Source organism: Caretta caretta, chromosome 7, assembly GCF_965140235.1.
Source record: "Caretta caretta isolate rCarCar2 chromosome 7, rCarCar1.hap1, whole genome shotgun sequence".
NCBI classification, from domain to species: Eukaryota; Metazoa; Chordata; order Testudines; family Cheloniidae; genus Caretta; species Caretta caretta.
In genome coordinates this window covers 46869194-46895446 of record NC_134212.1, presented here as the reverse complement: position 1 = coordinate 46895446, position 26253 = coordinate 46869194, and the positions used below count along the sequence as shown (strand labels likewise).

General features: G+C 52.5%; 1 protein-coding gene across 3 annotated transcripts in view; it reads right to left on the bottom strand.

Moving 5' to 3' along the window:
- The window catches only part of GRM2 (glutamate metabotropic receptor 2), an 83571-nt gene that overhangs the window by 19585 nt on the left and 37733 nt on the right, over positions 1-26253 (bottom strand). For 2 of the 3 annotated variants that reach the window (XM_048856987.2, XM_048856984.2), the window contains exons 2-3: positions 20652-21287; positions 1171-2008 (exon numbers count right to left, since the gene is read on the bottom strand). In XM_048856987.2, coding sequence (XP_048712944.1) covers positions 1171-2008; positions 20652-21188 — 1375 coding nt within the window. In that variant the 5' untranslated portion in view covers positions 21189-21287. Of the gene's footprint in view, positions 1-1170; positions 2009-11864; positions 18240-20651; positions 21288-26253 lie in introns of those variants that run through there. The other variant, XM_048856985.2, reaches the window with a different exon arrangement.

Below are 26253 nucleotides of genomic sequence, written 5' to 3'. Positions count from 1 at the left end.
TATCTCACCGGGATGTGGTGAGGAGAGCTATAGTAAGGGCTGTATGCTGCCAGATATGACAGTGATGGAGGCTGGATAATCGATAGAGTGATAATCATCCTACCAGGTATCTAATGAGTTTGGCCTGGAGGAGAACACTTGGATGGCTCCTCCATCCAGCAAGCGCAGGCCTTCACGGTGTGCCAGTATAATGCCCATCTCAGGAGCAGGTCAGTCCTGTAGAGAGCACCATTTTCTCCTAGCTGCCTGTGACTGAATAAAACCCAGAACGCAAAGGAGAATAGACTGGAATAGACTGAGTCCTCATTGTTTCTGTGACATCTCAAACCAGTGTTCCAGAGTTTCTTACAAATGATACATCAGGGGTAAGACTCCGCTGTACACGGGGTCAATACAATGTAGTCTCGTCAGAATAAAGCCTCTGAACGGTTTTAAATTGCTTTGACTTATATCTGACTGCTCTGCCCCTGCCAAGAATGCTGAATCTAAGGAAGAAGAGTTGTGACTGGCCAATTCTCCAGGCTCACCTGGCCTAGCAGAACTGCTGTTGGAACTGATTGTTCAGACAGATGTCCCAGAGGAACAGCAGAGCTGGTAGGAAAATATGTGATCAGCTACTACAAATATTTTGGTGCTGAATATTAAAAACTCAAACAGATTATTGAAAGGAATAATGGAGGTGGCACCGGCCCAAGGTGCCTGGGAAGCTGATGGTCAGCTGAAGAAAATGGTCTCATAACCCTTCCAGTTAGTCAGTCATTCTTCAGAAAATTAGAAGAAGCTGAACCCAACACAACGTTCAAACACAACGTTCAACCAATCTGAAACCTGAGACCCTAACTACGCCCTCGTGCAGCAATGTTTGTGTCCCGGTGCAACGTTATCATGACACCTGATGCAGCGGTTTCATGCCACCAGCCTGGCAGAGACCATCATCAAGAGGTAGGAGAAGCGTGTGAACTCCTGGGCCAAAGGACTCTGGGCAAGGACCTCATCATGTGAGGAATCACAGACCCAGTGTGCTCAGCAAGTTTGGCTTGTCTGGCTCAGAGGTGACCAGTTGAAATCTCCAGGCTTTGAGTACTCCTAGTTAAGCCCTGATTTCCCTTGCCCGTTCCATCCCAACCCCTTCAGTTCAGCCACCAATCCCTTTTGAGGCCCTGGGCTTACCATCAAACTTGACATTGAGCATGAAGTCCCTGTAGAACCTCTTGCCATTAACTGGCTTCATGGAGTCACACAGCTTGGTGGCATTGGGGCACAATGCCTGGTGCATGTTATGGAGGGAGTGGGCCATGGCATAAACAGCATTGACCACAAACATGATCTTGGACTCCTGCTCGAACTTGCCCGTCTTCAGCGAGTGCCGGCTGCAGTCCTGGGTATGGAAGCTGCACTGGAACTTGTGCTCCCAGAACTCCCGGAACCAGGGGTTCCGGCTGTTGTTGTAGGGGTTGAGGTTCCGGAAATAGATGGCAAACTCCTGGATGGGGTAGGCCGCCAGTTCAATGGTGATGGCCCCCTCCGCCACCAACTCACTTCCCGCCACCACACTTTCCAGGGCACCCCAGCCATCGCTGGCTACCCACATGAAGGAGACATTGATTCTCTGCGCAGCTGCCAGTAGCTCCCGGGCATCTTCGCTGCGGGTGAACAGCACCACCACCCTAGCGCTAGGCTTCTGCAGGAGGGCCTTGATCACTCCGTCAAAGGTCTTCTTGTTCATGGAGCGCCCCACCTTCTCGGAGGTGGCGATGCAGATGTTGCGGGCCCGGGCTTCCAGCTCGAAGGCCTCAATGCCAGTCTCGCCGTAGTCACCCTCCGAGGCCACTGTGGAGACATAGGTCCAGTTAAAGAAGCGCAGGATCTCAGCCATGGCCTTAGCCTGGTAGAAGTCTGGCGGGACGGTGCGGGCAAAGTAGTCGTAGCGAGACTTGTCACTGAGCTTGGCGCTGGTGGAGGCATAGCTGATCTGCGGGATCTGGAAGAGTCGCAGCAGGTTGGCCACCTGGATCGAAGGGGGAAAGAAGGAATGGGTGCGGTTACAAGGTGTACATGGGAGCAAGAGAGGCAGAGCATCCTGCCTCCATTTACTGAAGAGAGTGTTATCGACCTGGTGAGATGCCCCAGCAGTTTTCCTGGGAAATAACTACAGCTGGTCCTTTAAGGGTTAGAGGAGAGAAAACTTCTCCTTTAAGGCTCCTAATTGGACCTTCCATATTCTACCCTTAGAGGGCCAGATGTAGTCAATAACATTCATAATGTATAAGATTAGGTTGCTTAGGGAATTTTTGTGGAATCCCAATGGATGTTTTTAAGACCAGGATAGACAAACACCAGTCAGGGATGGTCTAGGTATACTTAATCCTGCCTCAGCTCAGGGGGATGCATTAGATGACCTCTTGAGGTCCCTTCTAGCCCTACATTTCTATGATTATAAGCACTCAGATAACACAGTGATGAACATGGTAGAAATGCCTATATCTGAGGATCTCTGATTCCCAGATTCCACAGTCATTGGTGCATTAGAAATGGGATGGATAGGATATGCCTTCTTTGGGTACACTTTATACTAAGGGTACATTTATAAATGGTTTGCATACAAAGGATTGATAGATGTCAGAATTATGTTACAGATCTGAGTATTATGTGTTATATAGGTTGTTATAAGCACAACATTAGAAGGTGTTTTATACACAGATGGTTTTAAGCCATGGTCATTAGCAACCTACTGACCTGTTGGACTCTAACAATTGGTCAACCATTTAGTCCAAGGTCTATGAATGCTTTGTTAACCCTACGTAAGGTATTGACCCTGATTGTGAAGTGTGACCCATTCGTTAGCCGTGGGATGGGGGCCCGCTGGTGGGGTGCTGGCTGTGTCCTGCTCTCTATTCACAGGTATTAATTTAGGAATGAGACAGGCCAGGACCACAGAAATCAGATACAGTCCATACAATAATAATTTTTCAATACCATCGACAGCTGTAAAAGGACATTACTATGGGCAATTCGTTAGCCCTTACATTGGGTTTCTGCTCCTGGGGCCTGTCTCACTAAGAGAGGTAGAGGCAACGGACACAAAACTTTCAGGAATCTGCTCATCTCAGGCACACATCCGGAGATGTAGTGATTTCCAAGCAGAGCCACTCACTCTCCTAGGCATTAAACGCTGTGCTTTCCTTTAAAGCGCCGGTAAGGTCAGAAATGTGACTGTAAAAGTGGCCCTTTTTATTCAATGGCTCTGACCCCAGAGTGCCTCCTTGTCATTATAGGCTGATTCTAATACAAACACGGTTCTCTCTTAGCCCTGGAGACCCCTCATGGCAACGATGGCCATTCATGTCTCTACATCTCCACAGACCCAAAGCGCCACTCACCTGCCAAGCCCACTGACCAGAAAGGAAAGAAAGGCATTAGACCAGTGGTCCCCGCTCTACCCCCAGCACAGCTCCAGTCCCAGCTCCACTCTGCCCCCAGCCCATCTCCGCCTCCAGCCCAGCTTTGCCCTCATTCCCTCTCTACCTCCAGCCCAGCTCCACTCTGCCTCCTACACCGTCCCCAGCCCAGCTCCAGCCCCAGCCCAGCTCAACTCTGTCCTCTGCTCCACTCCCAGCCCAGCTCCGCCTCTAGCCCCAGCTCCTCCCCCATACCCAGTTCATCCTACAGCGCTGCTTTCAACCCAAACTCCTCTGCTGAGCCAACTGTGCAGTAATGGGGGGGGGATGCAGACAGCTTCCATTACTGGTAAGGGGTGGCGTGACAGGAAAAGTTTGGCACCACTGCATTAGACCCTCGGCTTTCTCACATTGCATCAGTCTATGTGGTGACATCACATCACGATGCAGGGTCACCACCGCTTGAGGCACGTTCACGACGTAAGAATTGCGACTCATCTATCTGATGACTCTCCGCCACCCCGACGGATGACTCTCCAGTAGTCAAAGCCTGAGAGCCACCGTGGTTCAGTGATGGAGAGTGAGCTGGGTTCTATTTGGCCTCATATAGCGTCCCCTGCACTATCACTACATTCCAAGCACAGCACCTTTGTTACTGGTGACGATGGAATAAAGAACCCAGCTGGATTTTCAGGACCAGGCAGAGTTTGGAAAAATCAATTTTTGACTTGTAAATGGAGCCAATTAGGCCCTGAATCTTGATACTTTCACACATGCAATCCCATTTCTCATTCCTGCGTGGATGTGCAGTCACAGCAACTGCAGACACAAAAGTTGTCACAACTGTGCATAGTCAGTGTAATTGCACATGGAGATTATGCACCTGTATTTTTCATGCACAGTGGGGCGTCTGCAGTTATAAAATTCCAGCCCTTGATGGGAGTCATGGCTTCATTCCTGAAGAAAACAATTGGGTTTCTCCTCAGCTGGATGCTGAGGCTAAGCTGAAGGAGGCTCAAGGACCGTGCATGCTGGAGAAGGATGTACCACAGCCCAGTGTCCAGAAACTGTGCAGTCTAAGCATATCTTGGACAAAGGTTTCGCCACAGCTGGTGAAGCCACATCCAACCACACATGTGCCCTATGAGACAGAGAAGAAGGAAGAGGGGGAGGGATGGCTCAGTGGTTTGAGCATTGGCCTGCTAAACCCAGGGTTGTGAGTTCAATCCTTGAGGGGGCCATTTGGGATCAGGGGGCAAAAATTGGGGATTGGTCCTGCTTTGAGCAGGGGGTTGGACTAGATGACCTCCTGAGGTCCCTTCCAACCCTGATATTCTAGGATTCTATGAAGAAACCTAGTATCCATCCCTCCCCAACCTGATGGAGAAGCCGGCCAGCAAATCTGGACTGGTGACTAAGGGCAAAGTTGGCCATGTCCGAGAGTCCATCATCAGCCCCCTGTGAGGACTCCATAATGGGGATGATGCAGATGAGGGCACCAGGCAAAAAACTGTGACAATCACCATGGAACTCCCCTCATCATGCCATTTTTACAGGGTCACTTTTATGGAAACGTGAACAACCCCAGTGAGATGTCAGAAAGGTAGCGGCATGTGGGATGCTGAAGGCTAGAGAGCTTTGATTGGCTGAAAGTGAGACCCTTCAGAGTTCTCTGAGTCCAGTAGCCAATCATAGCCTTCCACTTCCCGAGCATTCTATCGATGTAACGATGCCTGTAGCAGGGCTGCATGAGCCTCCTGCTATTTCTTTTCAAAATATTTTTCAGAACAATAAACCTTTTTCCACCTCAAACATTAGATGTGAAGATAATTATCAGCAGTGTAGAGGGTGATAACCTGTCAGGCTTTCCCTACAAGTCACATCATGTTCATTGTCAGGGTGAAGGTCACATATGTCTGTTATTTTGAGTGACTTGGATGTTTTTTTCCTTCCAGTCTCCGCTCCTGTTGCACTGTGGTTTCCAGCTTTCTGAAGGAGTAGCATTATCCTGAGCTGGTGGCTTCTTCTGGGTTGATTTTGGTTGGTTTTAATATTTCATATTTTGCTCTCTTTTGGGGAAAATAAACTGCTTCAGTTGCAAAAGCAGAAGATTCCGCTGCAGGGAACACAACAGAACATCATAATCTTCAAAGTGCTTTGCAAGCATTCAGCAATTTATTATTATTAATTACTTGTATTGTTGTAGAGCCTAAGAGCCCCAGTCCGGGACCAGAACCCCATTGTGCTAGGTGCTGCACAAGCCCAGAACAAAAAGCCAGTCTACATATAAGACAAAGATTCCAGCGAAGCATTATCCTGACCCCCATCATTTTACAGGTGGGACAACTGAGACAGATTCGGGGAGTTGTCTCAGGCCACATAAAGAGTCAATGCCAGCCTCAGAGCTAGAATGCTCAGATGTGCACTTAGCCCGTGCATCCCTCTAACATACCAGCACCTGCTAACAATTCCTGGTACAGTACTGATGCAAAGCAGGCAGGTGTGTTTGGGGGAGGTAAGCAGGGAGCTAGCCTGTCACAATGACACTAAGTAGCTGGGGAGGACACTACAGAGCTGATATTGCAAGGGGGGTTGGCTGACATCAGTGTGAGGTCGCCTCCTGTCCCGATTTCCATGGGGCTCTCTCTCCGCATACAGGATATTAAAACTTGAAAAGCATTCTGAAATATTGAAAGCAATTTCAGCGTGGGGGCACCTCCCCAGCACACTATGATAGGGTGTATTCCAAGACATTGTGATACAATGATTTTGACCTGCTGGACAAAGGCTAAAAAGAGGCCAGGCTAGAACTTATGACAGCATTGTCCGGGGTGACACATGAGGCAAAACACTACAGAGGGCCCCACAGATCTTCAGCTGGCAGCACAAAGAAAAGGAGAACCGTATGGGCATAGAGAGGGAGGGACCTTCCTGTATGCAGGCGCTCCTTGCTCTTCAGGGGTCAAGGCTCCTGGTTGCACCGTCTGTTATTGATGAAAAACCTCCCACGCTCAGCCATCAGAGTGGGTCTTTAAAGTGTATGATTCAAATGCCCTCCTGTCTCTGTCACCTGATATGCCCGCTGGCATGATGTAACATTGTATCAGTGACGTCCAATCACAGCCATCACCTACACCCACCACCTCACATCGGGAACAGGAAAGGTGCACCCTAGAGCAAGAAGCCGTACATCCAAGACCCTGGCAAAGGGGTGGCTGCCGGGAAGAAATGGACATAATGACTTTGTTTTGTTTCAATGTCCTGCAGCAAGATGGGAACTCAAACTGAAGTCCCTCTGGCTACCGTGATCCCTCGCTGTATCATGTCTAACAGAGACTACACACTCATTGGAGCAGGGACCTGACTCTACTGTGTGCCAGTGTGCCATGCACAGGTAGGGTTTAAAGGGTTTTAAACCCACTTCTGATGGGTTTAAAGGTAGATGATCACATCTTCCATGACCACAGCCTCTTAGAGCTCCTGCCCCAGGATGGCTTCTGGGAGTGCCCAAGGTGGCATGGAGAAGGGACAATCCTGCCAGCCCTCTGCATGGGCATGTCCAGTGACCTCAAGGGGGGCTTCCATGCTCAGAAGGACCCCAAGGCAGTTTGCATTCCAGAACTTCCACATTCGTGCATCTTCATGCCAACCTACTGCCAAGGCTATGAAAATGGCAGCTACTTCCCACTTTACCATGTGGTCCGGTGGCAGGGGAGGGAGGGCATTGTTCCACAGCATCCCTCTCAGAAAGCATAATCACATAATAGCTACGTAAAATATAGCTCCATCATTGCGAGACTGCTGGCCTCCGACCATGAGGGACGAGATGACCTGCTGAGATGAATGACCAGAAGCAAACTATCCTGGGCACTGGACATTAATCCCCCAGCATAGGGTTGCCAATTTTGGTTGGACATATTCAAGGAGGTTTCATCACATGACATGATCTTTAATTCCTGGAGACTCCAGGACAATCCTGGAGGACTGGCAACCGTATGAGTGACCCTGGACCTCAGGCATTACTGTGTGTTGTCAGCGAGATGTTTTCTGCAGCTTAATTCCATCAGACTTCCAAGGTGGCAGGGAGGCACGACGAGACCACCGGCTTTCGCAGGGAGGATGTTGCTTTCCACTTCCCAGTGTTCCTCCCACCCCCATTTCCCTTGCACCATGGAATCCCAGTCTGTCCATGAGGGGTTAAGACTAGATCCAAAGGATCAGCAAACACTGCTCATGCACACTCCAAAATGGGTTTCTAGTCCCAGTGCATTCCTGGGGATTTCTCCTCTACCTCTGCCCCCATGAGCAGATGGGATGGTTGTGGGGACTGAATTCCCAGAGAGGAGGTTGGGCCTTTCCCCTCTTGGGAACCCTTTCCCCTGCCTGACTTGGGGCCCTGCTTTTCTTCCCAACACACCCGCTGCTTGCCAATGATTAGAGAGAAGTCACGCCAGCAGGTGGTAAGAGAAATTGCAGAGGCTGGGCCATTGCATGGTTCGGCCAGGCTGAGCCTGGAGTGAAATCTCAACAACAATATCATCAGAGGTGAGATATTAAACCTCCTGCTGAAATACCGCAAAATCGTTCTCTGTCAGAGCGAGAGACTTTATAAAAACTGCCTGTAAATGAACCCAGAACGTGCAAGACCAGGCAGGTCTGACTCAGGAATTGGAATATGTACATAGGGGCCAAATGCTGAGAGAGGCGGAGCACCAGCAACTCATCTCAGAATACTTCCACCCTACAAAAGTCTCACCTATGAGCTGGTGCGGCGCGGGCATCTCTCAGCCCAGACAGATGAAGAGAAAAGAACAGGAGAATGAAAAAAACAACGGGCCAGAGCAGAATATTCCACTGCATGCGTCCAATTATTGAGATTAGAACAAGGGCTGGCGCATGTCCCTTCCTCCCTCCTCCAAACAGCTCACGCTGGCCGCTTGTTCCAGATGCTCTGCAGCAATTCTCATTACCTTCAAAGGGGAAAAATCCACACTAATGAGGCTATTAAAAATACAGACTGTCAAAGAGGCAGGCGAGAGGAAGCCTGTGAGCTGATTGGCTAGCAAGAGCTGGTATCTGGGGCCGGTTTCTCAGCCCCTGATGATGTGGAAGTCTCCGCTGCTTAATTAACATGTACAAATATGTCTTTAACAGACTATTACACTCCTCATGGCAATAAGGCACAAGAGACTGCGAATTACCCTGCATTGATTCACACCAGGCATCGTCATTGGAGGCACTTGACCGTAGGCACACAAGGTGCAAATTAATGGAGAACAATTCACTCCCTGTCATGTCCTATTGCCAAATGATCACAGCGCTCAGGCCCGCAGTCCGCCAATCACATTCTGGTTCCAGTGGGCTCCGACTCCTGTTAGGCACAAGTTGGGATCGCGCCAGGTTATACCAGTCCTGATTAAAATGCAGAAGGCAACTCCTCACTGTGAGAAGGTAGAACTCCCAAACTCAGCTGGGAGCTCTCTTGACATCTGGGAGGTACTTGAGCATTTGGCTGTCCCTAGGAGATGGCTAGACATCTGGGAGGAATTGAGATATCTTGGAGGTATCCAGGTATGTGGGAGTTATCCAGATATCCAAGTTGTACCTAGGCATCTAGGACAGACCTTTGCTGATCTGGCAGGAGAACTCAGAGCCTCACCTGGGGGATGCCTTCCTTATCTTACTTGGAAAGACAGATACTCTGCAAGCAACACCCAGTGTGTCATGTGATGAAGGTCAGCGGTACTTCCTCTTACTGCCAACTGGTTCAGCAGAACCCCACCCTTGCCTCCTCCCACTAACATCCTCAGACCCGCAGAGAGAGCGGCACCATGCGACAGCCACAGTCTCCAGGGAGTTGGCAGGCTGACACCAACTGGTGACCTCCAGTGGGGCACCGTCCTGTTCCTTTTCAGTGGTTCCCTCCAGCTCTCACGTGTGCTGAATCCTGGGCAGATGGGGCTCTGATGGGTTCTCCACTTTCCCCTCTTCTCATCAGACCCATTTGACAAGTTTATGGCCCCATTATCCACCTCTGCTCCATCTGTTACCCCAGAATTGGCGACTGGCACTTCTAGAGTTGGGTAGAAGGGGGAGATACCTAACACAAGCTGGGTATTCTTTGCCCAGTCCAGCAAGATCCACACCCTTTGGAACTCCCTGCATGCTGCAATTTAGCAATGGGCTCTCTGAACTCTTGAGAACAGCCCTTTTTCACAATTTGTAACAGACATGCTTGAAGGTCAAGGGATGGCACTTCCAGAAAGCTGTCCAGGCATTGGCAAGTCATTAATGTTCATAATGATGGTGCCACGCAAAGGTCCCAATCAGGACTGAGGCCTGATGGTGCTCGGCAATGTACAAAAGCATATGGAAATGCAGTCCCTACCCTCTTACAATCGAATGTGAGCCATGCTACAAGTGAATGTTAGAACCAGAAGGAGAGATGGGATGCAGGATATTGAGATTGTGTGGTCACACAGGGAGCGAGGCACAAAGCCTCAAAGGTATTTAGGTGCCTAACACTCCTGGGAGTTGACATCTAAGTACCTTTGAGGAGCTGGGCCCTACCACACAATTTGCTGGTTCCAGCTCATGTGATGCTAAAAACAAATGAAGGTAAGGTTATTAGGGATTGCTGTCCCCATTTTAGAGGTCGGCAAACCAAGCGCCTGAAAGGGGAAGTGATTTGTTTTGCATTGCTCAGCGAGGCACTGCCAGGGCCTGGGTCGCTTAGTTTGCAGCGAGGCTGTCTGTAAGCTTGTGCTCTTTATGACTGTCCCCATCAGTGGGCAGCTAACATCCTAGGAACCGCTGTGACCTGACTGACCCCAGTGCCCTCAAATGTTCCTGGAATCTGGCTGTACAGAAGTTGAGCATTGCCAGGGAGTGTGCACGAGGTACACTCTGCTAACCACCGGGGTAGATGGGGGAGTTCAGGGGGCGGGAGTGGGGGTAGGGAAATCCCGGTCTGGCATAGTCATGAGCCCGCCTGCTCGCTAAAATGCTAGCGGCCAGCAGAGCTTTGTTTGTGCCATGAGCCTGCTTGGTAGAATGGTAGCCAGAACGACTCTGCCGCTAGAAGGATACCAGCCAGGACTGCTCTGTCTTTGCCACGATTCTGCCTGCTGCCCTTCCTTCCGTTGGCACTGCCCTTGCCTCACGCTCATAAGTTTTAATGCCACTTGGGTGAGATCGGCACTTTCCAGCATGATTACACTGCTGGGTCTGAAATCCTGCAGGGCAGCACATTTCATTGCTCCCCTCCTTCCCCTTTGCTCCCCACCCCTACTACATCTTGCAGGCGTAACACAGGGCTGGGACAATGTATTGTCACAGGAAAGGCTGCTTTCTCCCGATTGGCCCAGGGAGCAGAGCCGGAGCCAGGTGCGCTGGAGCTGTGCAGGGCACCCCAGGGAGCAGGGAGGATGGAAAGCAACATGCCCCATTTATGGGCAACGCCAGTGCTCCCACATGCTCATCTGGCCCCCAGAGTCCCTGCAGACACCCCAGGGGAGGACAGCACTGGGAATGTCCACCAGGCCTTTGTTAAAGAGAATTAAGCACCTTCGAAAGGTGCCAGCTGCAGGGCTGATGCGGCACAGCCAGCAGCAGTGACTATTCCCCCCCACGGAGCCTCACTTCTGGCCTCAAGAGGCCAACCAACTCCAGAGGCGAGAGGCATTTTCACTCTCTGTAGGGCCATGGAATCCTGGGCTTCTTTACTAAGATTGCCACCAGGCTTCCAAACAGTCCCAATATAGCACAGACCCACGTCCACTAGGAACCAAAGGTGAGGCCACCAACTTGTCTTACAGAGGTTCCCAAATGGCCCATCGTACACCAGGACTTCCAGCCAGTACTCGCCTGGGCTGGATTTGAACCAAAGATCTTAGAGGGGGAAGGGGCTAGCCCAGTTCCTTAAGCCAGCCAGTCTCCTGGTGGTCATGATTCCTAGTAAGTGTAAACCTCCCACCTTCAAGGAGCCACCGGCTACTAGCCCCTGAAGGGTTAGTTGTGGACTATGAAGCTGTGAGAGAAAGGCTCAGTGATTCCAGGGAAGACGCTGGTATGAGAGAAGGATTTGGCCAGGTGCATGTCAGAGAGAGAGAGAACAAAACAGGTACAGATGTGTCCATGTTCACAGTTGTGCAGAGAAACGAGTGATGAAGAAGATGCCAGCCACAGATAGATAATGTTCTCTCCTGCAGTCACCCTGAGGAACATCTACTCTCTTTCTATGTACAATGGAAAACCAGACTCCCTGCTGTTTCTTCAATGCCTCATTGCTCCACACTCTGCCCCCAGCGCCCTGGGGTTCAGCCAGGACATAAAAAACCCTGAACATGCCTTCCGAGGTCAAGGTTTTTCACATCTGTGACCCACATAGATCTGGGTTGCCTCCAACCCAGCCAATGACCAACAGCAGAGCAGTCAAGGCAGGTCTAGTGTTGTCTCATCCGTTACCTGGGTTGACCAGCTTGACTGGCGATGTCGGTGTCCATTGTAACATCACAGCTCTCGCCACAGGGTGCTGATGCTAGTGTCCTAAAGGACCCGCAGCTGCTTGAAGGTGAACTGCCATCCCAGGGAAACGTGGTCCTCTCCTGAGATGCAAGGTGCCTGATGGGGGCATGAAAAAACAAACCTCCCGTACGGAGTGCATTACTCACAGATAACGCTCTCTTATATCTGGCTGTTGAGGGGGATAATATCAACCCTAGAAGTAGAAACTTCCTAGCCACAGATCCCTTTATAGGCACCATTTCCCTTCCCCAAGCCCACTGTTGAGGAGAGGATTGTCTCTTGGGGCAGAATGTGGTAGATCTTCTGGAGAAACTATGGGTAATGGGGGCAAAGGGAGAAGCCGAGGATGGCAAACCATGGGGAGCAGGTTTCCCCTCCCCTGCTAGGAGAGAGTAGCTCTCTCAGGACACAGCTGGGTGATCCACTGGAGGAGAAACCTAGGGTTGGTGTGGAGAAGAAGCCTAGGATTGACTGACTCCATCCACCTCCTCACTCTCAGTGAGGCAATCTCTTGTTCAGGATGGGGTCCACTGCCTGCCTTCACTCCCCTTCCATTCCATTCAACTCTCCAGCATTAAATTCCCTGGTTCTCCTCAAACCACCCTCACCCCTGAGCAAAGAGGCTGATCACAGAAGGGTTATGTTTCCACCCAAACCAGGAAAGGAGATGGAGAGATATTCTAAGTGTGTCTGGTACCAGCCTTTGGGACCAACACTGCAGGTGCGGTGCGATTGCTCTGACTGCAGAAGAGCCGAAGCCATCGATGATGAGGGCGCTAATGAATAAACTTGCAACTAAACTGAATAACAGGGGTTGCCGCCTGTAGACTATGCCCACCAAAGTCAATGCAGCCAGGCCAAGCCCTGCGATTGGATTTCTCTCCCCCTGTGGCAAGTTATCCCCTAACTGCCCATTGCACCGTCCTCTGCAGCAGCTGGCACCAGCCCCTGGATTCACTGGTGCACTAGTCTGATCCTGGCTGGGCAGTCCCGTTTCTCCCCCTGTCTCTGTGTACGTCCGCCTGTCTCTAGGAGCCAGCCTCTGCTCTCAGTTACACCTGTCTCTGAGGCAGACGGCAGCACACCTGGTCTGCCTGGCTCTAGCTCCCACACCTGTTCTTTTAGAGCCCTGACAAGCTCGGGGAAAGTCAGGATAACACTGGCAGGCGCTGATGAGGGGAAGCCTCACTGATGGGTGGTGGGGACTTTTCATCTTCGCTGGGCTGCAGCCGTCAGCCCTGAGACCTCCCTCTCATCCTTACGCTGAGCAGCTCTTCTCTTTCCTTCCTCCGTGGCGGGCGTGAAGGCTCTGGAGGGCAGCCCCAGGAAGAAGCCCGATGCCAAGGCGCTGAAGAACTGCATGGTCACAGACCCTGCCCTGGGAGGTGGGGATGGTGCTCAGAGGCAGCTCTCGGCAGCCCCAGACTCCCTGCAGCAGCTGGGTGCTCCAGACCAGGCAGCAGCTATGGATGTGAGTATCCTTCATCTCGCAGGCGGGGTTTCTTTTGACTGAAAACCCCCAGGCACAGCTCAAGGGGGGCTGCGGGTGTCACCCAGCACAGATCTGCCCCCCGACGGTGCCCTTCATATCACTTTTAAAGACATCCCCCTGCTCTGGAAGCCAAAGGGGGCTTAGGCAAAAGCTGGCAAGAGCTGAATGGCCAGTGCCAGGACATGTAGCATGACCAGTGGAACTGGGAAAACCGGGTCAGATTTCAGGGGGAGCCTGACTGGGGGCAGCCTCTCTTCTCTGCACAGCTCCAGGAATCCTTCCGGTTCTCTGTCATGGTCTTTTTCTGCCAGGCCCGGAAAGCTGGCCCCGGTTCTCCATTTCCACTCCTCCCACTGCAGAGCACAGAGGCAGGCCTGGACATTCCTTGAGAGCCACAACAGCCCCAACGCCCTCCCAGCATCTCCCCCAACAGGCCTAGTGGGATTCCACCTTCTCCAGTGACTACGGCCAGCCAAAACAACAGCTCACCCCGCAAGCACTGGAGACCCTTCCTGCAGGCTCAGGCTGGTATTTTAAGTCCCTATAGGGCCCCCCTGGAAGTGTCAGTGCGCATGGTACTGTGTCAGCAGCTTCACCTACCTTTGATTGGTTGCTCGGTTGGATCAACCCCAATGAGGCAGCTAGTTTTGGCTGGTCTCTTAGGTGCCCATTTAAGGCCTACATGGACACCTATGTTTGGGCAAAAAGGTGTTCAATAAACATAAAGTGGGTGTCATGTCCCCTTCTAGGGGCTAGACCACATAGAAGGTAACAGCCTACAACTGCTGTCAGCTAATGGAGCTTTTCCTTTAGCTCAAGCAATAGAAGTCTGAGCTTTAGTGCAGAAGGCCCTGCGTTCAGACTCTGCTGGTGGCCTGTAGCTGAGATCATTACACACACAGGAGTGACGGGGGAAACCAGATGTTACGTCCCAAGTTTGCACAGTGTTTCTGACTCAATGGAGAGATGGATGCTATTCTGTGGCTGCCTCTCCCGTAGCGACAGACAGTTTCCTGCCTTCTCTTCACAGCAGAAAGCGATCTCTCCTGCTCTTGCTCCCGCACCAGAGAAGGACCCCAGCTGGAAATCCGCCATTGCCATCCAGTCGTGGTGGCGGGGGGGTGCTCACCCGGCGAACGGTGCGCCAAGCGACGCTCTGCGTGCTGATGATCCAGAGGTGGTGGCGCCGGGTCTCCTTCCGGGGGCTGGAGGAGAGGAGGGTCAGGGCGCTGGCAATGTATGTGAGGCCCGTGAGAGCTAGCGTCCTCCTGCAGTCACTGGTCAGGATGTGGCGTGCGAGGAGCCAGTACAAGGCGTACCAGAGGGCAGTCCTGGTTATCCAGAACGAGCGGTGGCAGTACTCCTGCCGGAGAGAGGCTGTGGTGTTTGCAGGGAGCAGCCTGGCAGACGGGGGCGTGGACCTGAACATTGAGATCATTGTTGGTTAAGCCGACTCTGTTAAAGCTGTGGGAAAGGCTCCGTGCGGAGACAAGCACGGAGAGTGAAATAAACACGTTCCCTGGAAGCGAAATCCCAGTCAGGACGTGATTTTCTTTGAAAGCCTAGGGGCAGGTAGGCAGGCAGCGGGCCTCTGAAAGTGGACAGGCCAAGCTGGCGTACAAAGGCACGATCCAAGCCACTGTAGGCCTCGCGAGGAAGGTCACATTGGGAATCTAGCACCTCGCCGGGTAGCATAGGCAGCCGTCCATACCAGGTCTGTTTATTCCATGCCAAGACCTAGAGAGCCAAGCTGGCAGCGGATGCTAGAGAGCCCAGGCCTCAGTCTGCATCCACCAGCCTCAAGAACTTTGCATTGCTCGCAGCAGAGCCCTGCGACATCCACCAGACCAGTTCTGGGGTAGCTTCTGAGACCTTATCCGCTCAGGAGTACGTTGGGGCGGCTTCTGAGACCTTATCCACCCAGTGGCCTCCACGATCTTATCCCCTCAGTTCCTAAGAACTCAGCTCGACTCTGAACTCCTCACTGAGGTTTCTTTATTGGCATGCAATCAAACGACACTTGAGTTAAGTAGGCTCAAGAGTAGAGGGTGGGTACAGGGCATACCCCCCACCCCCAAAATTACACAGCAAACTTCTTCCTCTATAGACGTTTCCAGATTAAACTACATTTACCATACACTGCATCACACGTTTAAGGATTGGCTGTACAATCCCCATATGGCATGCTCTGTCCACGCACGACTTACTCTTTACATCATCTTTATGATCCCAATTTATCTTGTTGCTTGTTATCTTGGCCATTGTAAATGGTTCCCTGGGGGTTCCCCCTTGTTTTAGCTAGTGCAGACATTCTGTTTCCAGGCTGCTGATTCATTTACCTCCCTAATCCTGTCTCCTGAGAAATGAGGCTTCATTCATGTCAAGCCAGGCCTATAACCACTTATAAGAAAATCACCTCACCTGCACTGCCATGCAGCCCCCTCTGGGGTGTAACATGGCAGCTGTTTTTAACAGTGGAAAGTCAGACTAACCAGCAGGTTAACTCAGGGAGTGCAGGAGAATACCACATCCAGATGGAACAGCAAGGGAAATTTTGGCCTCGTACTTAGCTAGGAGACTGCCAAGGAAACGCTGTACCCTGCAGGAAGGAACCTTGTGGCACAATGCCCTGGTTTTGTGTTAGTAGATCGCTCTGCTCTGGCTGAATCAGGACTGAGGGAATACCCAGGGGGCACTGTGCTGGTTAGATTCCAACTGCTTGTGGTCCATAGAGATTCCTCTTTAAACTTAGGGTTCTGGCTGTTGGCAATTACCTCCTGTTCCCTAAATTCCAGCCTCTCCACCCCACTGCCATGCACTGCTGCAAAACAGGCTGCATTACCAGGTGGTGGGAGTGATCTGAATGTACACAAGGCCAGAGCCAATCCTGGTAGAAACCAGCACAGCTGCACTGACTGCGAGTCCAAAGATTGAGGGGACAAGTCTGTGAAATGGCTCGAGACCCTGCCGGATGAAAGGCTCTATAGGGCGTGAAGGCAAGAAATCACTACACAGAGTGGCTCTTTCAGAGTGGCTCATATTGGGGGCCAGGAACAAGGTGAGTCCATATTAAACAGGGAGCCTGGGCTAAGCAGAAAGGAGGGTGCAATTTGCCCCTATGCAGAAGATCAGCACAACGCTACAGCACACTAAGTGGCAGAGGCCCATGCTGAGTGTGCAAAGGGGTCAGTTTCAGCCAGAGTGACTAATGAAGCTCTTTTAGAGCCAAGTGGGTGAATGACCAGGGGAAGTGGTCATTATGAGACACCCAACCATCCCCCCAGCCCCAAGCTAATGGAGTTTTCAGTGAAGTGAAAGAAGGGGGAAAGGTCCAGAGATCCCAAAGGCTTTAGGACCCTTGAAATCAATGGAAGTTAGGAACCTAAACACCTTGGAGGATCTGGGCCAAAGCCAGCATCTTGGCCAGCAATAGCCTGAGCAGAAGACTGGAAAAACCAGGTACTTCAGAGAGTGGTGCTGGTGGCTTGGGGAGTGATACCCTGTTGTGACACTGCTGATCCACTACTGTAGGGGCCGCTGTGCTGCTGGCAATGCCACCTTTCAGAGGAGCGGTCCCCAACCACTCATGACTGATAAAAACCTCTTCTTGTTTTCACAAGAACAGAGCAGCATCAGCCTCCGCATCCGAGCAAACTTCCCACGAGTAACTGCATCCTGCTGTTCTAACTCCTCCCGCTCTCTTCTCCCAGCAGGCTGAACTAGCTCCAGCGTCTTGCCTAGCTGGCTTTGAACAGCTGCTGTGTTCCACCCGAGGTGGCTGCATCTCAGTGTTGATGCACAGTTCCTGTATATCCAGCTAGCAGTAGCATCGGTGGAGCAGTCCTGCTGCGTTAATCCAGATTACACCCGCAGAGCCGTAACAGAGAGCAATGCTGGGTGCCTGGGGTCTGTGAAAATGCTTTGGAGGCCCTTCTAGATAATAGACACTAGCATTAGCTACGATCTTGGAAACAAGAAAACATGCAGCACTGACTGTTCCTCCAGGAGGGGCTGCAGGCTGCTTCTTAGACAGGAAAACAATGGGGAGCTAGGTGAATTATACCTGCCAAAGGTGTCTGGCAAAGCACAGACAGGCAAGGAGAGATCCAACCCTGCACTGCTCTGGCAACATATAGGGGCTGATACAGGCACCATGAGAGAATCCCCCCTGCACAGGCACAGCATAGGGCTGAGAGCCTGGGGCTGCTCTAATTTACACTGGGGGCCACCCTGGTCCTGCATCTGAGTTTACAGCCACCTTTGGCCCGGTGCTGGGCAGGCTGCACTCTCCTTGGACTCAGCCACTGGTCCTCAAGCCAGCCTGCAGAACAAGGGGCTGCTGCTCCCAGAAGGGAGTGTTGAGAGAGAGAGGGAAAGCGCCCAGTGGGGAAAGAGCGGCGAGTACGTGTGCCACTGTCGGGGTGGGGGAAGGTGCTAATTCAATGCAGCCTCAGAAATGTGATGTCTCCGCTGGATCAAACCTGGAGCTCTCTGCACGAAGCCCAGGGGAGAGCGCGAGCATGCTCTGCTTTATTGCAGCCTGGAGAGGACACACGCAGCGCTAGGAAAGCCTCGAATTATTAATAAACGGCTCCGTGTTCTCCTCAGTGCCCCGCAGCTCTATCCCCAGCCCTGGACAGTGTCTGCAACTGCAGCTAATCAGCTGCTTATCTTTTTAATGAGCTGGCTAATGATCTCGCTGCCGATCTCTCTCTCCTTTCGTCTGCCCAGCGATGGATTTACCCGCCTTCTGGGCTGTCGGTGTATCTAATTGCCTATCTGTCTGACCCCATCATCATTTCTATCTGTCCATCCATCCCTCCCCCATCCCTTTCTTTCCTTCCCCTCCTCCTTTTTCTCTCGCTCCATGTACAGTAGCTCCAAAGAGAAAATGCTCCCTTTACTTCCTACAGCCCCATTGGAATGCTATTCATGGCACTTCAAATAGATATCACATCTGACCATTCAGATCCTGTACCCCCATCTTTTCAGCTCCCGCAGTCTCTCCCCTCTCTTTGGCCCACCTCCCTTATCTCCTGCCTTGATTCCTTTCACCTCTGCCTGCTTGTTCCCCCTCCCCATCCCTGCAAACCCCTTGGTTCAGGGCCGAGGGCTCCCTGGCAGCCTGACTCAGAGGGACATCATCTTGAGTTGGAAGGGAAAGGAGAGCTGCTCACCCCAGCTGTGCAGCAATCTGCTTGGGAAGGGAATCCAGGAAGGCCCTGCAGGAAGGGAAGGCGGATCTCACAGCGATCTCACAGGACAGGGGCTAGAGGTGTGTGGGGCGGGGGGGGGGGGGAGGTAGGGACGCTGCTTGGCATTCACCCACTCAGGGCAGTGAGGGGGGCTACAAATGAATGAAGGTCTCCTTCCTTTTCTGTGTCTCTTTGCCCGCCAGCCAGCCAGGGGCCCAGCTCCCATCCTGGGCCTGCGTCTCACCGACTCCAGCCAAGCTAGCCCAAGGGGAGGCGTTTGGCCCAGGAGGCCTGCGGGAAAGCGGCTGATGCTAGCAACAGATGGTGGAGTCTCAGGTGTGCTCGGTGGGGCCCCCTCCTGCAGGGAGGCAATTGAGGACAGAGCTGAAGCAGAGCATGAAAGCGGGGGATGGAGGAGAAGGGCTGTGAATGGGCACCGGTGGGGGGGGCCCTACCCCTTTTGCAAGCAGCAGCTCAGGGCTCTGCTGAATGAATGGCTCTCCCACGCAGGCCTGCTGCAAGGAGCCAGCTCCGCTCAGACACTCGGCTCAGTTTCTTGCACGCCTGGCTCAGCGCCCCAAAGCCCTGGCACCAGGCTGGCTGCCATGCCGGCTCACCTAGCCACGCTCCCTGCTCCCCCCGGGCCAGGCTTTGAATGGAATAATGAGAGATTAATTTGCATTAATTACAGCATTAATGCAGCGCAGAGAGGCTTGGGAGCAGCAGCCAAGTACCGTGGTGGTTGGGAGCGGCAGGCTCTTGAGCGCTTCGGGATCTAGGCCCCCACTAGCTTGCGTGGAATCGGGGGGAGAAGGGGGGCTCTCCATGAGAGGGAGACATCGTGGCGGGGCAGGGAAGGCACAACGTGGCTGCTGTGCTATCAAAAGCCCATCCCCCCCCAGGCAGGGAGCTGAGTTAGGCTGAGTTTAATGTCACCGCCACAGCAAGGAGAGAGGGCTTGCAAAATACTAGTGTGTGGACAAGGTCAGGGCAAGTCGCAGGGCCTGTGTTTGGGGAGAGTTCAAAGGCATTCAGTGTTCAACATGTGGGTGTATACACATCTGCTACAAGGACACACTAGGTCCTAAGGTGTGACCTCCGCACCCCGTGCCACATCACCATCCCAGGGATCTGAACGGACAGGGTGCGACCTCTGCACCCCGTGCCACACCACATCCTCTCTGCCTGGGCTGACATGCCCGGAGGATCCCCCACAAGCAAAGAGACATTTTAGGTTCCTAAAAGGCCGGAAAGGCTGCAGCTAAACTGACAGGCCCCAAGCCAGCACGGTGTCACCGAGGAATGTCTGTGGCTCTTTCCCTGCGATGTGTACAGTGCTTTCCAGTGTATGGGCAGGAGGGTGGTGAGTGGCATGGGTGTGCACGCATGGGAACTGGGGCAAACCCGCACTGGGGCAGGAGGAGGCTAGCTTCTAACTAGTAAAGTGGGCAATAATGAAATCAGCATATGCCGGGGCAATGAGAGAGCCAGGTGTGGGGCTGATCCAGGTGGGGGGTGTGTGTGGAGGACACAGGGGTAGGGTTAAGCCAGATACGCTCACTCCTTGGGGGTGGGCAGGGGTCACACCCATGCGCTCATTCCCTGGGACGGTGATGTGGAGGTCACACCCATACGCTCAGACCCCTGCTTATCCCCCAAACAGGTACAGAAGGGATGGCTGCACCTCACACCTGCCTCATCCCACCCTTTCAAATCCGACCTGGAGCGACCACCAGCTAGGTCTCCAAGAGGTATCTAGCCCATGGCCTCGCTACTGAGACTATGCCAGAGAGCACCAGCTCTTGTGATACAAGCACCTGGTGACTAGGATCTGGATTGAGATCCCCCCAAACTCATTGCACATAGTGTAGCATACCACATAGCCAGCCGAGTGTCATGACATTCACTCCCTGCCAACCAGAGCTAGATTCAGACTGGCCATACAGAGGTCACCTTAGATCCTACTTCCAGTGGCCTGGGCCTCAATGCCCTCTCGTTCTAATCCCCATGGCCCCAGCTTGCCCACTATGCACAGAGTACCTGGATGGAGACGTCACTGTAGGAGCCCCCGATGACTCCGGTGATTGCCATGGGAACGTCATCGTGAATGGCGTAGGAGCCGTCAGGGCAGATGTGTTCGGAGCCATCCACTCGGGTCAGGGAGGCGCGGACAAAATCCAGAGACTGCTCCAGGGCGTAGGTGTCCTTGGAGCAGGTGTCCAGGATGTGGGCCCCCAGTGTGATCCCCGGCAGGATGCGCTGGTCTTTGTTGATCTCATCCAAGGCGAAGAGCATGGCCTCGAGGCGCTGGATCCCTCGGTGCTCATTGATCTTGCCGCACTCCTCGTTGGAGATGCCTTTCTCATGCACCGGGAACAGCCCCCCAATGACCAGGTCCCCTTCCGTGCTGATCTCCTTCTTGGCCACTGTGCTGTAGCTGGGGTTCGGGCTGCTGGCGAGGCATGTGGTGGCAGGGAGCAGCCAAAGCCACAGGGGGACGGAGAGCCCCATGGCCCTGCCCCTGGGGAGTGGAAAGAGCCACCAGGCAGCACTGGTCAAAGCGATGGCCTCTGGCATGTGAGCATTGGCAACAGGTGGCTGAGCTGGAGCTGGGAGGTTATAGCACGGAGGTCAGTGGGGACCCATTGCCCGGGGAGGAGGACAAGCGCTCAGCACCTGTAGGGGCAGAGGGAGCAGATCGACAGTCAGACGTCTGGAGGAAAGAGCTGCTAGGGGCCTGCCCTAGGGCTGTGACAGCAGGATGGGCAGTGGGGGGTCACACTCCAACCCCAGGGCCTTGGATACCACCACTGGTCCCAACGCTACCTACTTTGGGGCAACTCTACACCAGCATCTCACCGCATTTCAATTACCAGGGCTGTTGCTGGGATAGCCGCACGTGCCCTGGGATTGGCCAGACGGTCACTGTCCAGGAACCAGGCCTGGAATGGGTCCCTCAGCTGGGTACTGACAGCCTGTGCCATCTACACCTGCTCCACTGTTCCAGAGCGCGTGTGGGCAGGGCCGAGATGCCGGAGGCACTCAGGAATATCTACCCGGGGCCCAGGTGGAGCCCCGCTGCGCAAGGCAGCCCTGGGCCAGGTAGGTGTCTGCTTGGCTGCCCCCCTGCACTCCCTCACCCTCTGGGTCAGACACTTTCCTCCTTTCTCCATCGCTGTTCCCCATTCTCTATTTCACCCGCCTCCCGCCGAGGCCATCCTCACCTCCCCAGTGACCCACCCACCCATGACCCCACCCCAGGAGAAGCCACCTCTGCTCAGCCTCATCAGGAGGGCTCCAGGAATACTGGCTGCTGGCCCCAGACTGTCAGGCTCTGAGATTCTCCCTCCCCACTGGGCCTCGCGTTTCATTCTCTCTTTAGAGGCTCCTGGATGGGCAGGGGCAGCAGCAGTCGGGGCTGAAACCTGCCCTAGGAGACTCGCGCCCCCCTCCTGCCCACCAGAGCAGACATTCCCTTGGGTGCTGTGACATGGACCCTGCCCTTCCCCAGACAGGAGCATTCCCCAGCTTTCTGCAGGGAGGGGAAGGGGGTGAGATCAGAGCCAAGAGGATGTGGGAGCGCGCAGACTGGCCTCCAGACGGATTGTGCATTAATCAGTCTCCCTTCCAGATCTTTAGCTGGGCGATGCACGTTCCTGCGGGTACAGCCATACTCCCACACGGATGTGCGTACGTCTAGGAATAGGCATAGCGTGTATAGTGGTGTGCGCGCATGATGGGTGTATTTGTTGTGCAGGGCTGTCTGAGTGTGTGTGTACCAGTGACCAGAAGCGCGTGCGTGAGAGCAGCTGTGCTTGTGAGTACATTAGAGCCAGCACGCCTTTTGTCGGGTCCGAAGGGGAGCGCACAGGCAGGTGTGGGCAGGGCTGCATGCTGGGACATATTGGCTTGTGTGTGGGTGCATGTGTGCCAAAAAGCACACGTGTGGTTTTCGTGCTTGGACGCCAGGGTGTGCAGCATGTACATGTAGCTCTGCTTTTAGTCTCCTCCGTGCATGCACATTAATGATTTGTACGATAACGATTTTAGAGGGATGGTAAACCGCGTACTTCAGGGTTTAAGCCAATCTCTAGCTGTTAGAGACCAGGATCAGACCTAGATGGGGAGTAGATTATCCCACATCGGCTACTGCAGGGTTCTCATATCTTCCTCTGCTATATCTGGGGCTGCCCCCCCTGAGAGACAGGACACTGGTCTAGATGTACCCATGGCTGGATCAGAGCCAATTAGCCTTATGCTTCTAGCTGCGTAGTTTAGTCAGTTGGTCGACTGTGCTACAAACCATAGAAAGATCTTTGTGTGGAAGCTGCCCCAGAGAGTCCAAGGGGGAGCGATCACACAGAACGGAAGCCATGGTTTCTGAGCAGAGATATTTGGTGTTTTCCCATGTGTGTGTGTGTATATATATATATATATTTGACCTGTGTCAGTGATCTTGTGACAGGCACATGAGGGCCAAGTGAGCCTGTGTATGGGATTTTGGGGCGGGGGACGGGTGAGTATTATATTCGTGTGTGGTGTGTGTGCATCGAGGGATGCATATACAGCTGTGGTTTGGTACGACTGTGAATTCAGACATGTGTGGTTTTTGTCTGTGTGTGCCTGTAAACACGTGCGGATTTGCGGGAGTGTGCAGATTCTCAATGCACGTGGCTCTTTCTTCATACATACGCTTGACTACATACATATACAGATTTGCGAGAGTGCAGCTTCACACATGCACATGCGTGTGGTCTGTGGGGATCTGTGCGGGTGTGTTAATCCATACACACATGGCTTTTGTGTGTGTATGGATTCGTACATGCCTGGGCTCTGCCTGGCGGGGGTACAGACATGCAGAGCATATCCGAGTCCCCCCCTCACTACACATGTTCTGAATACACCTACACATGTGGTGAATACCTGTTCGATTGATTCCGTTAGCAGAGAAGAGGCAAAACAGCTCAATAGGGGACAATGATCTAATAATTGTTCAATTCTAGAATTAAAACTGCATTAAGAAGAAAGTGTTTCTGTTTATAGCCAAGGAGCGACTTACAGAAACGATCAGAATCAATTTGACTGACCCACTGTCAGGAACTAGAAGGAAGGAGCCACCAGCCCTTCAGGGGAGAGACGTAAATCGGGCCGAAAGCAAAGAGACAGCAAAGTGTCAACGTTGCCTCTTGCTTCTCATTTCTCACCACTCCTAGTCAATTTCACAGCTGGGCACAGCCCAAAGCAGAGACAGGGAAGGCCTGGCTCGCACCAGGATGGCAGCCTCAGGCTGTAAAAGATCCTTCCATTCCCCACCCACTGTGACGCTGGCAGGCCAGGTGCCAGCTCATGCCAAGGCCCCTAGGCCACAGTGAACACTGACGAATGCATATCTGGAGACCAGTCTGCCTCACCTGTGTGTTAGCATGTTAAAATAGGGATTAGATTAGAGAGATGCGTAGCCCTCCATAGCACAGAGGGGAATTCACCCACATGGCTGCCAGCACTTGCCAAGTTTGCATAGGGGGCAGGGATGAAGGGGGCTGCTGAGGGACTGTATTGAATCAGCACTCGCTTCAGTGGGGCCAACCCCTGGGCTCACTGCTCAGCCCCCACTCAAGCAAAATATCAGAGGGGCCTGATTCTGATCTCATCTGCACCAGCACAAACCCACTCACGTCAAAGGAGCGATGAGGGTGAATTCCTCTCTAAACCAGCACAAAGCCCGGTGCCAGGATGAAGGGGAGGTAGCTGCTGCACGAGGGAATAGCCACCATGTAGGAATGAACTATCTGCACCTCCTATCCTGACAGCACACCTCTGACCTACCCTTGAACAGCCCCTGGCAGGAGAGGTGCATGGGCTTTGTGTGGGCACCCAGACCAGTGAGGGGCTGTGTCCCCACCCGCCCTGTAACCCCAGGTGCTTCTGTGCTGTGCAGCTTTGGCTCAGAGCACAATGGCTTCCCCCAGCCCGGTTACCCCAACAGCCCTTCCAGTCCCGAGTCTCCCCTGCTGTGCCCAGCCCTTCTCACCGGACCCTCCCAGAAGTTCTCAAGTTCACTGCTTCCAAAGAGGCAGAGCGCACACCAGCCTGGTAGTTTGGCTGAGGATCTTACCCTTCAGTTTAGTACACAGCCCTGAGATGGGTTTGTAATAAAGCAAGAATAAGTTTATTAACAAGGAACAGAGATTGAAGGGATCCTAAGGAAAACAGAAGAGACAGGCATGGGGACAAGGAAAACCGACCCAAGCCTGCTTTCTACTGACTTAAGCTTAATTTCAGCAAGTTACAGTCTTTGTCTAAGCATGTTTCTCACCTATGATCCATTTCCAACGACTCCTGCTTCCCAGCCCAAGAAGTCCACTTTTCCTGAACTCAGAAGGTGCTGTTCCCCCTTTGTCCCATAAATGGTGGTTACCCCCAATGTCTTTCAGCAGTTCCTTATACCCTCAAAGTTTCTCTTTGTTTTTGAAGTCAGGGAGCCTTCCTGGGGACTCACTTTCCATGTCTACTGTCCACCAAGGGAGCCCACACCATGTTACTTTTTGCGGTCTCCTATGGTTTTACAATATAAATGATCTTCCTGCCAATGAAGAGCCCATTACTCTGGGCCACACCTGGCATGATTTCCAATTGAGCCCAAGAGGCATTGGCCATTTTCCTTTGTCTGTAAAAGACCTAGCTGGCCTCCTTGGGACTCCAAAAGACAAATCTGAGAGCATATCTGTAAGTCCATGTACAGCCTTGTTACATACATTTCACAGCGATATTAAAGACCAGCTTGTTAATACTTTTCAAATGACGTATTACAAGCCACCTTTTAATACACAGAGTCTGAGGTGTATTGAGCCGGTCAGGCCAGCTGAGTTTTACTGTTAAATAGCAGGGGGCCCCTTGCCATCTGGCACCGGGGTGCTCTTAAGGTCACTGACTTAGAGCCCTGTTCTTGTATCAGGCGGCTGCAGCAAATTCCCCCGGTGCTGTGCAGGCAGAAGGAGGCCTGGTGAAAACGGTGACTGTGGGCAGTGTAACCGCCGGGGGAAGGGGAGCATGGGAAGGAGGTGGCACCTGGCACATGGCGTCTTCCTATGGCACAAATGAAACATTCCACAAATACATTAATTCTTTGTTTCAAACAAATTATTTGAGACTAAATCAAGTGGGAGGTTTCTTGAGGCTTTTTTAACAAGCATTTTCCCCTCCGTAGCCAACAGCGGGCATTGTGTCCTCCACCCTTGAGCAACACAGTTTGTTGGTTAGCTTTTCTTTTTTTTCCCCTTCTTCTAATTTTAAACAGATTTCCCCCCTTCCAAATTAAGCCTTTTTTAAATTAAAAAAACAACTCTTTCTCTGTGCACAAACAAGTACAGGGGCTAGGGAATGAAAGCCATTTGCAACAGATAGGGATTTTTTGGCAATAACTGAAGTCTCCTTAGAGATTACTTGTCTTTTCCCGAACAACAAGAGAGTTTTGTTTCCCCATTTAAAGTCCCCCTTTAAAATCTGCGCCAGTGCCCCGCAATGGGTATTATTCAAACACATGTTCCTTCCTTGATATGCTCATAGGTTCTATTAGCATAACCAGGAGCTCCCTGCATACAGCCAAACAGATGGATGGGGGAGGAAGGATGAAAAGAGAGGA